Raw genomic sequence first — 13907 nt, 5'->3', positions numbered from 1 at the left:
GGATGTGCCCCAAAACACCCCAATCCACTTGATTCTGGGGCACAAATCACAAGCTTGAAGGCTGCTTCTGTTGGATTGCTTGATTCCAGCCAGTGCAGCACACGGACTGGGGAGGCTCTTGGTTGTGGCCATCACCCCATGACACTGGCCCTGGGTTCTCCATCCCCTTTTCCTGCCAGCCTGGGACATGGATCTCAAGATTTCTCTCCACCTGATGCATGAGTTAGAGTTTGTCTCCATTATAGATTATTTCAATGACCCATTTTACAGCCTCACCTGATGAGCCAGCCAGCTCCTTCATCCTCCCATGATGCTGGTTGTTCCCAAAACCCAGCTCTGGGATGAAGGAGATGTTTCCTCCTCAAGCTGGAGTAGCTGCTAGTATGCAGGAACATACTGGCTTGAACTTTGCAAGGCTAAAAGGCAGGGGGACTTCTGTAAATCTGTTTTCTTCAGTGCTTGAGGCTGATGCTTGCTCCCCACCAGGAATTTCCATCTGGGCTGGGCACCAAGAGGGTGCAGGTGGGGAAGAGTTGGGGGGTGGTGGAGAAAAATACAGCTCCTGTGTTACCTGAGGGCAGCTCCTTGTGGCAGGGCTGGTTGCACTGTGTGTTTTTTTTCAGACTCCAGGCCTGTAGTTGGTGGTTATTATCAATCATTATTGTTTGTTGTTTAATTCCTACCAGCCTCCTGCAAAACAGGTTGGGTGAAGAGTGGCCTTCACCATGAGGTCCCGTGCCAGGAGTTGTGTGTGTGTGCATGAGGGAAATACAAACAAAGAGGTTTTTCTACCCAAACTCTTCCTGAGAGTGGTGTTGGAGGAGGGTGGCCTTGAGCTTTGCTGCTCTGTCCCATGGGGACCATGTCCAGCCTGTGTCCCAGCCCTGGGAATGACACTCCCATGCCTCTGGATGATACTCCAGCAGTGGTGACCACGTGTGGTCCAGCACAGCTGCAGCCAGGTGGGGAATTAAAGGAGCTATAAAAAACACACCCAGTAGGAAAAATACACCCAGTAGGCACTAGGAACAGGTTGTCCAGGGAGGTTGTGGCTGCCCCATCTCTGGCAGTGTTGAAGGGCAGGTTGGATGGGGCTTGGAGCAGCCTGGGCTGGTGGGAGGTGTCCCTGCCCATGCAGGGGGTTGGATCTGGATGATCTTGAAGGTCCCTTCCAACCCAAACAATTCTATGAATAACATTTTAAGTGCTGAGTGGTGATAATGAGCTGCTGGAGACCCTGCCAGGTGGTAGGTGTGAAGCTTGGAGCACCATTTTGGGGATCTTTAGGTGCTCTGCATCAGCTCAGATGAACGTTGGGAGTGGGAATATGCTGTAGCGTCCTGCTGAGCAGTGGGATGACCTGGCTCTTTGCTGTGGACAAGTGGTCCCACCCAGCGTGGACAGGGGTGTGTGTTGATGGCTCCTGGATGTGCCTGTGGCCACAGCTCTGCAGAGGCTTCATTGCAGGAGGTTTCCTTGGAAACTCAGCAGCTGGCACTGGAGGGAGCGTTTTTAGATGGCTTTGGGCCTGGTGGGAGGTGACCTGGGCAGGGCTGGAAGCAGTGGCTTTCCCCATGGCAAGGAGAGGGAAGCAGGATGCTCTGGCAGCTCCCACCAGCCCCTGTCCCTCCAGACCCTAACCCAGGGCTTTGTCATTGCAGGAGCAGGAAGATCCAGATCCGAAACATCCCGCCCCACCTGCAGTGGGAGGTAAGAAGGGGGCAGTCCTGAAACCATCCTAAAGTTCACCTCCTGCTCCAGCAGCTGGGCCAAGCTGTGCTGGGGGTCACTCCTGACCACTCTGGACCTCCCCAGTAACCCCAGGAGGGAGGTGGAGTGTAAACTGGGCTCCATCTCCCACCTGCTGGTGGGTCCCGCAGCGTCATTAGGATCATGGGATGTGGGTGAAGGCATCTGAGCGGTTGGGTGACAGTGGCTCTTGGGGGGGTGTCTGGGGGTGCAGCAGGCTCTCCTGCCCACCTCACCTTGCTGCTCTTTCCCCCAGGTGCTGGATGGCCTGTTAGCTGAGTATGGGACAGTGGAGAATGTAGAGCAAGGTAAGGTGGTCCACCACAGTGGTCTCTGTCAGTGCAAAAGCCCCCAGTGCTGCCCAGAGAAAACCCAGTGGGGTGTAAACTGGTTTCCCTAGTCATAGGTACTGGGCTAAAATGGTTTTCCCTGTGGAGACACCTCCGTGGTGGTGGCCATCAGTCCTCCCATCCCCAGGGCTTCTCCTGGCACGTGCAAACCCCCTGTCCCCACAAGCAGTGTGTGGGGGTCTGCTGGTAGAGCAGGGATATCCCACCAGCCCTCCATCCTCCTGCTGGGGTGCACGGGCACCTGGTGTGGGGCTGGGGGTGTCCCCAGGGGACAGGGCACTGCCCTCCCAACTGTCCCCACGAGCTTCAGGGCACCAGGGTCTCTCCTGCCCTGCTCTGAGGCTCCTTCTCTTGCTTCTCCCCCAGTCAACACCGACACAGAAACAGCCGTTGTCAACGTCACGTACGCCAGGAAAGAAGAAGCAAAAGTGTAAGTGGATTTTGTGTCGTTTTGGCCATATTTTCAGGCTACCTCAGCTTTTCCCAAGGAATCCCAGGGATTTTCCCTCAGACGTTTTTTCCACGCAGCTCCTCGTCCTCTCCCCAAGCCTCCTGGGGTTGTTTCTAAGTTCTTACAGTGCAAGTGCCCTCAGAGCTGTCCATGTATCTTCTCAGGATCCAGCAGGCAGGTTTTGGTGTTCATGTCATAGAATCACAGACTGGTTTGGGTTGGAATGGACCTTCAAGATCACCCAGATCCAATCCCCTGCATGGCAGGGACACCTCCCACCAGCCCAGGCTGCTCCAAGCCCCATCCAACCTGCCCTTCAACACTGCCAGGGATGGGGCAGCCACAGCTTCCCTGGGCACCCTGGGCCAGGCTCTCACCACTTTTCCATGCCCTAAGAGCCCTCAAGAGCATTTCCAGGCTGTGTGGTATCTTCTGGCCAGCACTTTTCCCTGGATGATGTGGCAGATCCCCAAGCTACTGTCCCAGCTCAGCTGCTGGGGACAAGCTGGTGTGCAACTCTCACCCACCTGGGAGGAGACACAGTTCCCACCACCCTGTGGGGGGTGCACAGGCAAACTGGGAGGTGGGGCAGCTCTGGCTTCCCGTGCCCACCTGGAGATGGAAGAGGGGAAGGTGCAGGGCTGGCGAGATGAGGTTCTGAAGGTCTAGCCCAGCCCTGAGGAGCCCCCTCACCACCCTCCACCTCCCCCTGCCTCGCAGAGCGGTGGAGAAGCTGAGCGGCCAGCAGTTTGAGAACTGTTCCTTCAAGGTGTCCTACATCCCGGATGAAGAGGTGAGCTCCCCTCCGCCCCCCCAGCGACCCCACCGCAGGGGACACACCTCCAGGGAGCGGGGCTCCTCCCCGGGGGGCTCCTCACAGCCCAAACACCTCGAGTTCCCACTGCGGATGCTGGTGCCCGCCCAGTTTGTTGGTGCCATCATAGGAAAGGAGGGCTTGACCATAAAGAACCTTACTAAGCAAACCCAGTCCAAGTAAGTACCTCCAATGGTTTCCTTTTCTTCCCTAGGGTGGTGTAGGTACCAGGCGTGGGTTCTTCCACCCACTTGGGGCTTTTGGAGTGCCAGTCAGTGCTGGCTTTTTGGGGTGCTGCCTTTTTTTTGGGGGGGTGATGGTCAGAGGTGGAAACCAACCCCATTTCCTAAACCAGTTCTTCTGGGGTCTGGGTGTGGAAGGAGAGGGGGATGTGTGTCCAAACAGGCTAGGACTGGGTTTCCAAAGCTGGAGCACAAAGATGGCTGGGGAGGAGGCTTCAGGAAAAAGGGGGGAAGGTGCTGAAGGGGGATCCTGTGGCCTTTCCCCTTGGGATTTGCCCATCCTGCTGTGCCCCACCTAGGCTGGAGCTGTTGTAGGGGGGGAAGGGGCAGGGTGGGAGCGGTGCCTGGAGAGGGTTGGGCTTTCCCTCACCTCTCGTTCCTGAAGAAACTTAAAAGCCACCCCAGAAAAAAAAAAAAAAAAGGGGAGGGGACATTTTCTTGCCAACATTTTCCATGTTTTCTCTTGTCAACATTCTCATTGATTTCACCTCTTTTGATTTTTCTGCCTTGGTTTTCCTTGCATGGTTTGTTCCTTGCCCGGATTTGTTTTGTGTCTAACCCAAACCTGTCTTCTCCCATGCTCATCATCCCGAACCCGGTGATCCCACGGGACATAGGACTCCTGTACCAGAACATCTTCCAGGGCCTCCTAGTTCTCAGAGAAGCTTGTAGAGGCAAATTGTTGGGTCACAAGAGTGGCCTCTTGGAGCAGGAGGTGGCGGGACCTGCCGCTCCGGAGCCCAACGTGGGGTTTGCAGGAAGAGGTTGGTACAGGGAAGGGGGCAGACATGTAGGGAGAAGTGCCCCTTCCAGCCTTTCTAGCCCTAGAATGTGGCCACCTAGTAGCTGTGAGCTGGTCCTGGCTGGCCCTTCTCCTCCAGGTGAGTCCCCTTGTGTGATGAGCAGAGAGTGTAGCCGCCTCTTGGCCAACCAAGACTGGAAGGTTGTTCTTTGCTAAGCCCTGAGCTGCTGTTTCTTCTCACCGTGAGGCCCAGCTCTGCTGCCTGGGGCAGTTTCTGCTGCCAAGTTGTCTCTCCTTGTGCCTGGCCCGAAGACCTGGTGCCACAGAGGAAGGTTTTGTCCCATGCTCTCTGTGTTCCTGCCTGAGGAGGCCACGTGCCATGGATGGGCCACCACCTCTGCTCCAGCCTTCATCTAGGGGAGACCTTGTGCCACCCAGGCAGCTGCAGAAGACCATTGCCTTCAGTTCGGGGGTGTTTTGCAGCTCTGTGCTTGTTCAGGCCACCTTGACCCACAAGGGTGCTGGTGACATCCTGTTGGCTGGTCCCTGCTCGTCGGGTCCCAGAGTCATGTAGGACTTCAGCTCTTGTCTCCACACACACAGTGATGCCCAGAGATGCTTCTAAGCTCCAGGGAAGAAAACTTGCTCCAGGCTGAGCCCAGACCAAGAGCCCACGCCACCAGAAGACCTTCTACAATCCTGGTAGTTTGATGAGGAGAGAGGACCATTTGTGCCCAGCAGCCACAGGACCAGGATAACCCTACATGCACACCTTGCCCTCCCCCTTGAGAGGGTTGTCTCTCCTGGCCACCACTCTTAGGAGCCTTCCCAGCTCCTCTAAGGTCTCTTGGAGGCTTTTTCCTGCTGCACCGTGAGCAAACCTGACCCAGCCCTGTCCCACCTCCATTGTCAGCTGCCCTTGTTTCCCCTGTCCACAGCACTCTGAGATCCCAGGCAGCTGCAGATGGTGTGAGAGGGTTGAGAGTCCCCTTCCCCATCCTCCTGTTGGACTGGAGCTGTGCAGCAGCAGGACTTGGGATGTCCTGATGAGTCCAGAGCCCTTCTCCACCCTCCAGCACTTCAGGGCTGAAGGCAGCAACCCCTTCCTGGTGCCCCATCTTCTGTCTCTGCAAGCTGAGCTTGTCCCTGCACATCCAGGTGTGGAATAGGCTGGAGGTCACCCAGAAACATGGCCCGTGTCCCTCTCCTGGACTTCTCTAGGATACTCATCCCTTGGGTGCATCCATCCTGCCCATCTGTGGCTCCTGGACCTTCTTTGGGACGAAGGCTTTGCCACCTGCCCCACGGGCCTGTCATCACCTCTGGTGGCACCTGGTGATGCCTTTGCTGTCTCCCTGGTGGAAGGGGTGTCAGTGGATGTCTCTGTGCGTGTTGGTGCTGCCTCTGAAGGAACGTGTCCTCCAAGTCAACCTGCTGGAGCTCTACAGCTGGGAGCACCTTGGAGGGTGTCACAGCACACCGCTGGGTCCCTGTGTGCTGTAGACATAACCAAGGGGAAGGGAGAGCCTGATGGTGCTGGTGGCTCCAGCACATCTTTGCCCACTCCAGGCAGGACCTGCCTCCTGCCTGAGCAGCTCTAGCTGAAGCCAGGGGAGATCTGGAGAGATGTAGCCTGCAGAGGAGATCAAACTGTTCATTCCCTCTTCAGTGTGCAGATGAAACTATCCTGGGGTTCCTTTTGAAGCTGTTGGTGTCAGGCTCTTCCTCCTCCACAGGGAAGGTCCACCTGGCTGCTCCAACTCTTCCTGCAGATGAAGTGTCCTTGCTCCTCTGCACTGGTTTCATGAGCTCCTGGAAGAGTTTTGACGTGTCCAAACCCACTGTGAGCCTGCAGCATCCAACTGTGGTGCTGGTTAGGGGTGACTCCTCACCACAACCCTTGGCCACGCACGCCCAGCAGCACCCGTGAATGATCCTGGTCAGGATGGAGACCTCTTCCCAATAAAAACCAGGGACATGGAGCTGAGCACTGGTGGCATTCACTGGGTGGCTGCGCAGTCACTGCTGCACCTTCTTCAGAAGACCTGGACCAGGCCAGCTCTGGCTGCAGCAGTGACAGGGACCACAAGGTGGTGGCATCATCCTCCAGTGGGAAGAGTGCATGGACTGGCATGGAGAAGATGGAAAGGTTGTGCTTCAAGGAGCGTGGGTTGCCCTGCTGGAGTCTCCTGCCCTGCTCTCCTCTCTCCCTCTCCCCCAGGGCCTTGGCCAGGTTGAGTGGTGAGGAGCGAGGCTGGAGGCACATGTCTCCTCCCCACCATGAGCTGAGGGGAGGACCAGAGGAGGTAGAGCAAGAGGAGAGTGCAGGGAGGGCGTGAGTACAAGCTGACCCCTGTCTCTGTGTGGTGGCAAAGTGCTGCTGTGGGTAAGTGGTGTCCCTGTCCTGAAGGACACGTGGGTCGCTGGACAGGCTTGGGTGTTGTGCAGAGAGAGAGAGGCTGAGGTTGGAAGAGACCCTCTGGAGATCTCAGGTCTGGCCTCCTGCTCCCAAGCGGGACCTGGTGTCAAGAGATGGTAGAGCCAGTTTTCTCAGGGCTTGGTCCAGTTGAGGTTCTGGCCCCTCTTGATGCATCATGCCACGTTGCTTGATGTCCCTCAGCTCCCAGGCAGACCTCGGGTCTGAAAGGTGGATGTAGCTCAGATCTGATCAAAGCCAGCAGAAGTGGAACACTGCATGGGCTTGCATGACACCAGGTGATGCTAGACACACATCAGGGAGGCCCAGCTTCACTCCAAAGCTTGAGCAGGTGTTGAAGGAGCTTTTCTGGGAAGAGGAAGCTCCTGAGCTCTGGAGAAGCCTTGGTAGGACACCAGCTGCGTCTCAGGGGGCTCCTCCTCTCTGCTGGTGGCTTCTCCACAGGGTTGACATCCATCGGAAGGAGAACGCCGGCGCTGCTGAGAAGCCCATCACCATCCATGCCTCTCCAGAGGGCTGCTCTGAAGCCTGCAGGATGATCCTGGACATCATGCAGAAGGAGGCTGAGGAAACCAAGTCGTAAGTGGCCCAGCGGAACGGGCAGGGGTGGTGGGAAGGGGAGAGAAGCCCAGCCATGGAATCTGTGTGCTGCTTGGGTTGGAAGGGACCTTCAAGACCATCCAGTCCCAGGGTTTGGGAGGCAGCCATGGGCAGGGACACCTCCCACCAGCCCAGGGTGCTCCAAGCCCCATCCAACCTGCCCTTCAACACTGCCAGGGATGGGGCAGCCACAGCTTCCCTGGGCAACCTGGGCCAGGCTCTCACCACCCTCACAGCAAAGAGTTTCTTCTTCATGTCCAGTCTAAATCTCCCCTCTTTCTCCTTGAGACCATTCCCCCTTGTCCTGCCACTACACACCCTTCTCCACCATCAGTGGAGAAGAAGCCATCTCCTGTTACCCTCTACCCCCTGAGGGAACTGCTGGCATTCCAAGTTTCTGGACAAGAGTCATGGGGTCAGTTAATAACTTCCAGCTTCATAACATCTCCATGTTGTGGTTGTTGATGCAGTAGAGACCAGAAGCTCAGGTGGTCCAAAGAGCACGTAGGCAAACCTTGGAAAACAAAACCACATGAGATACAGGCTTGGGAAGACCCTGAGTTCCTGTTCCCCAGAAGCTGAGGAGACACAGTGGTGGGAAACAGTGGTGGTTCTTCTGCTCCTTCCACTCGTTGGTGCCTGTTGTTGGAAATGGGGTTCCTGGCCAGGTGGTCCTGTAGATGTTATTTTTTTTCTATCCCTTTTAGTGCAGAAGAGATTCCCTTGAAAATCCTGGCCCACAACAGCCTGGTGGGGAGGCTGATTGGCAAGGAAGGCCGCAACCTCAAGAAGATCGAGCAGGACACGGGCACCAAGATCACCATCTCCCCGTAAGTCCTGGTGGCTTCCAAGCCACCCTCCTCCATCCAACACCACACGAGCAGAGCTGGAGCCAGGAAACAGCAGTTGGGTCCTTCCAATGTCCCATCCCACAGGATCACAGCCTGGCAGGGGTTGGGAGGGACCTCTGAAGATCATCCAGTCCAACCTCCCTGCCAGAGCAGGACCCAAACCAGAGCAGGTCACTCAGGCATCCAGACAGGGCTGGAAAGTCTCCAGAGAAGGAGACTCCACAGCCTCTCTGGGCAGCCTGTCCCAGGGCTCTGTCACCCTCACAGGAAAGAAGTTCTTCCTCATGTTGAGGTGGAACTTCCTGGGCTCCAGTTTGAATCCATTGCCCCTCGTCCTGTCCAGGGCACAAGTGACAAGAGCTTGTCCTGCCTTCTTGATGCCCTCATGTATTGATAGACATTCATTAGATCCCCCCTCAGGCTTCTCCTCTCCAGACTGAACAGCCCCAGGTCTCTCAGCCTTCCCCCATCAGGTGTTCCAGCCCCTTCATCATCCTTGTAGCCTCCCTTGGACTCTCCCCAGTAGATCCCTGTCCATCCCAGATGGATGGTGGTGTTTGGTGTGACCTCGGATGGGACCCTTCACTTGTTGAGTCCTTTCTTTCCCTGGCTTGGAGCAGAAGTGCTGATGGTTTCCCCTGGGGTAGTTTGCAGGACTTAACCCTGTACAACCCTGAGAGGACCATCACGGTGAAGGGCAGCACGGAGGCCTGTGCCAGTGCTGAGGTGGAGATCATGAAGAAGCTGAGAGAAGCCTACGAGAACGACGTGGTGGCCGTCAACGTAAGCTCCCCAGCCCAGGGGTGGCCCTGCCTCAGGGCCACTGCTGAGCTGGCCAGGAGGAAATTGAGGGGGGGACGGAGACAATCTGGTACTGCAAAGGGTTGGTCCTCACCCCTGGTGTCCACACGATGGGGAGAAGCCCCAAACCACCCCCCCAACTCTGGTCTTTTACACGTTTCTCTGTGTCTTTGCTTTCCCAGCAACAAGGGAACCTGATCCCAGGACTGAACCTCAGTGCTTTGGGCATCTTCTCCACGGGGTTGTCCATGCTCCCCTCCAGCCCAGGAGCCCGAGGAGCTGTGGCATCCACCCCCTACCACCCGTTTCCAGTAAGTGCAAGAGGTTGTGAGGTGCAGGGGGCATGTTCTTGGGGGGCAGAGTGGTCTCTAGACTCTCCTGCAGAACCTCTTGGATTTGGGTGGACACTGTAGCTGCTGGAGCCATCTCCCCATCAGGTGGCTCCTGTCTCATGGGGAGCCTTGAGCAAGGGCTCTGGCTCTTGGCTCTTTGGGGAAGATGCTCCTCCCAGAAGCCCAAGTGGAAAAGACAGGGAATGACCATGGCTTGTCCCTCCTTGGATTTAGCTCCCCAGGAGTATCAGCTGTATCCCCACCTTGTGCTGAGCTTGGTTTCACCCGTGTTGAAGGGACACTGGCCATGTCCCAAGGGGGTGCTGCTCTCTGGTGGTGGTTGGGCCCATGGAAAAACCCCACAGGTGGTCTTCAGCCCTGACCCCAACCCCCCCCCGGGCTGTGATGGTGTGAACTCTGGTCTTGGTGGCCACCTGAACCTGCTGGGATCGCCACAGGGGTGACGGGCCAGGCCAGCCTTGCCCTGTGCCACTAGCCTTGCTCCCTGCCCTGCCACCCCAAGGGTTGGTCCTTGCTGGGACTTGATCTCCACCCAGTCCCACCTCTTGAGGGTTTTCCTGGGGTTAACCAGCTGTTTTCCCTCCCTCCCGCCGGCAGCAGCAGAGCGGTCGGAGGAGGAGGGTGAGTGTGGGGCTGGGGGTGGACAGGGCCAGGGGGGCTGTGGTGGCCCCACAGGGCACCAGGGGGGTCGGTCTGTCTGTCTGTCCCTGCACTGCCAAGCCCACCCAGGGAGGATGCTCTGCCCACATGGAAACCTCTGCTGGAGTGTTGAGTGGTTGGATGGAGAGAAGCGGGGCAGGTCTCCTGAAGGGCAGTGGTCACTGGAGGTTGCTTCACCCCAAAGCTTTGCATGACCTTTTCCAAGCCCCTTGGCCTGGTGAGGCCAAGAGGAGCAGTTGACTCTGCCATCATGTTTTTTTATTATAAAGCAAGGAGCTGGGGAAAGGAAAGGAGAAGGAAACCAGGTTGGTTCTGTCCCAGGTCCCCAAGCCCTTTGTGTTTCACACCTCAGAGTGGTTGTTGCTCAGCTGGGGCTGGTGGCTGTAGCTTCAACCCTGCAGCTTTAGAGACCTGGCAAGGATGGAGAACAAGGAAAGACCCTCATGGTGAACAGCAGGAGGTGGGGGGTCCCCCCATGTCTGCCATCACCATCTGGGCAGGAGAGGACTCAGTGGGTGTAGGAGACATGGAGCTGGCCAGAAGCAGAGGGTGGACATGAGGAGCATGAGCACAGAACCTCAGAGCTGTGGGTGTAGGTGGAAGGAGAAGGGTGCCTGCTGTGGGCAGGGAGCCAGGTCTTCTCCTTCCAAGTGACTGTGGCTTGCAGGTAGCATCTGGTTGCTCTTGCCCAAACCTTAAAAGAGTGGGAGATGGGAGAGGAGCTGCATCTGCTGCCAGCAGAAACGCCTGATGGATTTGAGACACAGAAGAGTTGGGTTGGGTTGGGGTGCTGGCATGTACCCCTTGCTTCTGGCTAGGGAGAGACCCACAGGTTTCTCTGTGTCACTAGCCCAGAGCTTGGGAGAACATCTCCAGCCTTTGATTTTCTTCTGTTGGACCTGGAGAAGGGAGTTGATGGCAGAAATCAGAGCCAGGCCAGACTTTTTTTTTTTGTTCAGTCTTCACCAAACTTCCACCTTCTCCATGGTGGTCACCACATGGTTTTGGCTTTTCCAGGGTTGCTGCTGCTCCTCCAGAAGGCCAGTTTTCCACTCTTAAAACACTGGCAGGACACAGCCAGAAAGCAGCAGTGGGGAGGGACTGGTGGAACTGGGAGCTGCCATCCCTTCCCATCCCTGCGGCAGCCACAGGATCTACCCCAGCTGCACCCTTGGGTGCTCTGTGGAAGGGCTGCCTGGGGCTGAGGGGTTGTCCCCGTGTCCTTGCCCAGCCTCATGGTGGTGGCATTTCCCCCACGTTGGGCTGAGGGTGGCCAGGAAGGGGCTGGCATGTTGGGGACATCACTGACCCTCCTTTTCTCTCCCTCCACAGAGCTCCTCAGCTTATCTCTCGGGTCTGTACGGAGCCCCCCCAGCTGGCACCTTCCCCCACCAGCACCTTGTGAGTCCCTGGCACCCCTTCCAGGGGGTGGGGATGGTGGCAAGGGGGGACAGTCACCCCCACACCTCCCCTCCTGATGAAGCTGGTTTCCCTGAGTGTCTCACCCTTCCCTGCCCTGCAGGTGCCAGAGCAGGAGGTGGTGAACTTGTTCATCCCGACGCAGGCGGTTGGGGCCATCATTGGCAAGAAGGGGCAGCACATCAAGCAGCTGGCACGGTTTGCAGGAGCTTCCATCAAGGTGAGCAGGACACTCTGGGGATAACCTGCACCTCAGGCCTTGGCTTCCCCTTCCCTACCGCCCAGGGCAGCAAACGGGAGGGCCTCAGGCACCAGTTGTGCTTCCCCAGCTTAGTAGAAACCCATTTGCTGAGGCCTGGAACACCCTGGTGATCACCCTGTCCCTGTGGGGAGAACATCTCACATGGATAACTGTTTTGATTGGAAACGACCTTTAGGATCATCCAGCCCAACCACTAACCCAGCCCTGCCAAGGCCACCACTGTCCCATGTCCCTCAGCACCACATCTACAGGGCTTGGAAACCCCTCCAGGGATGGGGACTCCACCTGCCCTGGGCAGCCTGGGCCAGGGCCTGACAGCCCTTTGGGGAAGAAGTTTCTCCTCATGTCCCACCTCAGCCTCCCCTGGCACAACTTGAGGCTGTTTCCTTTTGTCCTGCCTCTTGTTCCTTGGGAGAAGAAAACAACCTCCCCTTTGCTCCATCCTCCTCTCAGGCAGTTGCAGAAAGTCAGAAGGTCTCTCCTCAGCCCCCTTCTCACCAGCTTGAACCCCCCCAGTTCCTTCAGCCACTCCTTGTGCTCCAGCCCCTTCCCCAGCTCCCTGGCCCTTCCCTGGACACGCTCCAGCCCCTCCATGTCCTTCTTGTCAAGAGGGGCTCAAAACCGACCCCAGGATTTGAGGTGTCCCCTCCCCAGTGCCCAGAACAGGGGGACAATCCCTGCCCTGCTCCTGCTGGCCCCACTAGTGCTGATACAAGCCAAGAAGCTTTTGGCCTTCTCGGCCAGCTGGGCACGTGCTGGCTCTTACCCAACTGCCATTGACCAACCAGGCCCTTTTTCCCCAGGCACTTCCCAGCCATCCTCCCCCAAGCCTTGGAGCACTCTGTGGGGTGGTTGTACCCCACGTTGGGAGGACCAGGCCTTGATTCATCCATCCAGGTCACTTTGCAAAGCCTTTCCACCTGCTGGGGCAGGTAGAGGAGATGTTGCCACAGCAGGGCCCACACTCATGCTCCTTCTCCCCCCCCCTGCAGATCACCCCGGCAGAGGGTCCCGATGCCAGCGAGCGCATGGTCATCATCACGGGGCCACCCGAGGCTCAGTTCAAGGTGTGTTGGGAGGGGGTGAAGGGGGTGGGAGATGCCAAGGGGCAACTTGAGAGCATCCCCATGGTCACCACGCTGCTGCCAAGCCTGGCTCTGCCTCCCTGGCTTTGTCTCCCCTCTCCCAGGGCAGCTCTAAGCTCAGCACCTCCAGGTTTTGATGCTGCCAACCGTGGGGCATGTCATCACCCTCAGGGACTTGGGGGGGGCCACCTGCCAGGACCACTGCCCACCCACTTTTTACTTCCCTTCTGTCTCCTCCCCAGGCCCAGGGGCGAATATTTGGGAAGCTGAAAGAGGAGAACTTCTTTAACCCCAAAGAAGAAGTGAAGCTTGAAGCCCACATCAAGGTGCCTTCCTTCGCCGCCGGCCGCGTCATTGGCAAAGGTGGCAAGACGGTAGGTGGGAACCCCTGGGGCTGCAGAGCTGGGGGACCACCCACCCCACCCCTGCCCACCCCAGGTTGGGGCCCAATGGTCTCAGCAACATCTTGACCCCAGCCCCATGTCCTGGTGGTGGGGTTGGTTGGGTGGGGATTGTCCTGAGGCAGGGAGCGTGGTGTGACCCTGGGCAGCCTGGTGCTGTGTGCTGGCTCAGGGCCATGGGGGGGACAACAGCAGTGGAGCATTTTTGGCTCCTGCACAACAAGCCAACCCCTCCCTGGGGCTCTGTTGGTTGCTCCAGGTGAATGAGCTGCAGAATTTAACCAGTGCAGAAGTCATTGTGCCACGAGACCAAACCCCGGATGAGAATGAGGAGGTCGTCGTGAAAATCATTGGGCACTTCTTTGCTAGTCAGGTAAGGTTGGGCCATGGCTTGGCCAGTGTTCCCAGTTACATCCATCTAGGAAAGCCACCAAGCATGGCTGTGCTGGAGCATCCTGCTGGTTCCTGCACACCCAGGATGCACTAAGGGTGTTTTGGGAGCTCTCCCTGGATAGGGTTAAAATAGCCCCATCCCTGGAAGTGTTGGATGATGGTTCCTTCCAACCTGAACCACTCCATGATTCTATGATTAAGACCATCCAGTCCCACCCCCTGCATGGGCAGGGACACCTCCCACCAGCCCAGGCTGCTCCAGGCCCCATCCAACCTGCCCTTCAACACTGCCAGGGA

The 13907-nt window shown here is 57.4% G+C and overlaps 1 protein-coding gene across 1 annotated transcript in view; it reads left to right on the top strand.

Moving 5' to 3' along the window:
• The first annotated feature begins 862 nt into the window (after positions 1 to 862).
• Positions 863 to 13907, top strand: part of IGF2BP2 (insulin-like growth factor 2 mRNA binding protein 2) — a 13495-nt gene continuing 450 nt past the window's right edge. The window contains exons 1-15 of the mRNA XM_010001511.1: positions 863 to 936; positions 1662 to 1710; positions 2006 to 2057; positions 2466 to 2529; positions 3271 to 3543; positions 7230 to 7364; positions 8093 to 8215; positions 8884 to 9019; positions 9220 to 9348; positions 9988 to 10011; positions 11383 to 11451; positions 11573 to 11689; positions 12724 to 12798; positions 13059 to 13190; positions 13477 to 13590. Coding sequence (XP_009999813.1) covers positions 863 to 936; positions 1662 to 1710; positions 2006 to 2057; positions 2466 to 2529; positions 3271 to 3543; positions 7230 to 7364; positions 8093 to 8215; positions 8884 to 9019; positions 9220 to 9348; positions 9988 to 10011; positions 11383 to 11451; positions 11573 to 11689; positions 12724 to 12798; positions 13059 to 13190; positions 13477 to 13590 — 1566 coding nt within the window. The remainder of the gene's footprint in view (positions 937 to 1661; positions 1711 to 2005; positions 2058 to 2465; positions 2530 to 3270; positions 3544 to 7229; positions 7365 to 8092; positions 8216 to 8883; positions 9020 to 9219; positions 9349 to 9987; positions 10012 to 11382; positions 11452 to 11572; positions 11690 to 12723; positions 12799 to 13058; positions 13191 to 13476; positions 13591 to 13907) is intronic.

The sequence above is a fragment of the Chaetura pelagica genome, unplaced genomic scaffold (genome assembly GCF_000747805.2).
Source record: "Chaetura pelagica isolate M959 unplaced genomic scaffold, ChaPel_1.0 scaffold527, whole genome shotgun sequence".
Lineage (NCBI taxonomy): Eukaryota > Metazoa > Chordata > Aves > Apodiformes > Apodidae > Chaetura > Chaetura pelagica.
Note: the sequence above shows the minus strand (reverse complement) of the source record. Positions and strands in the feature narration are given on the sequence as shown.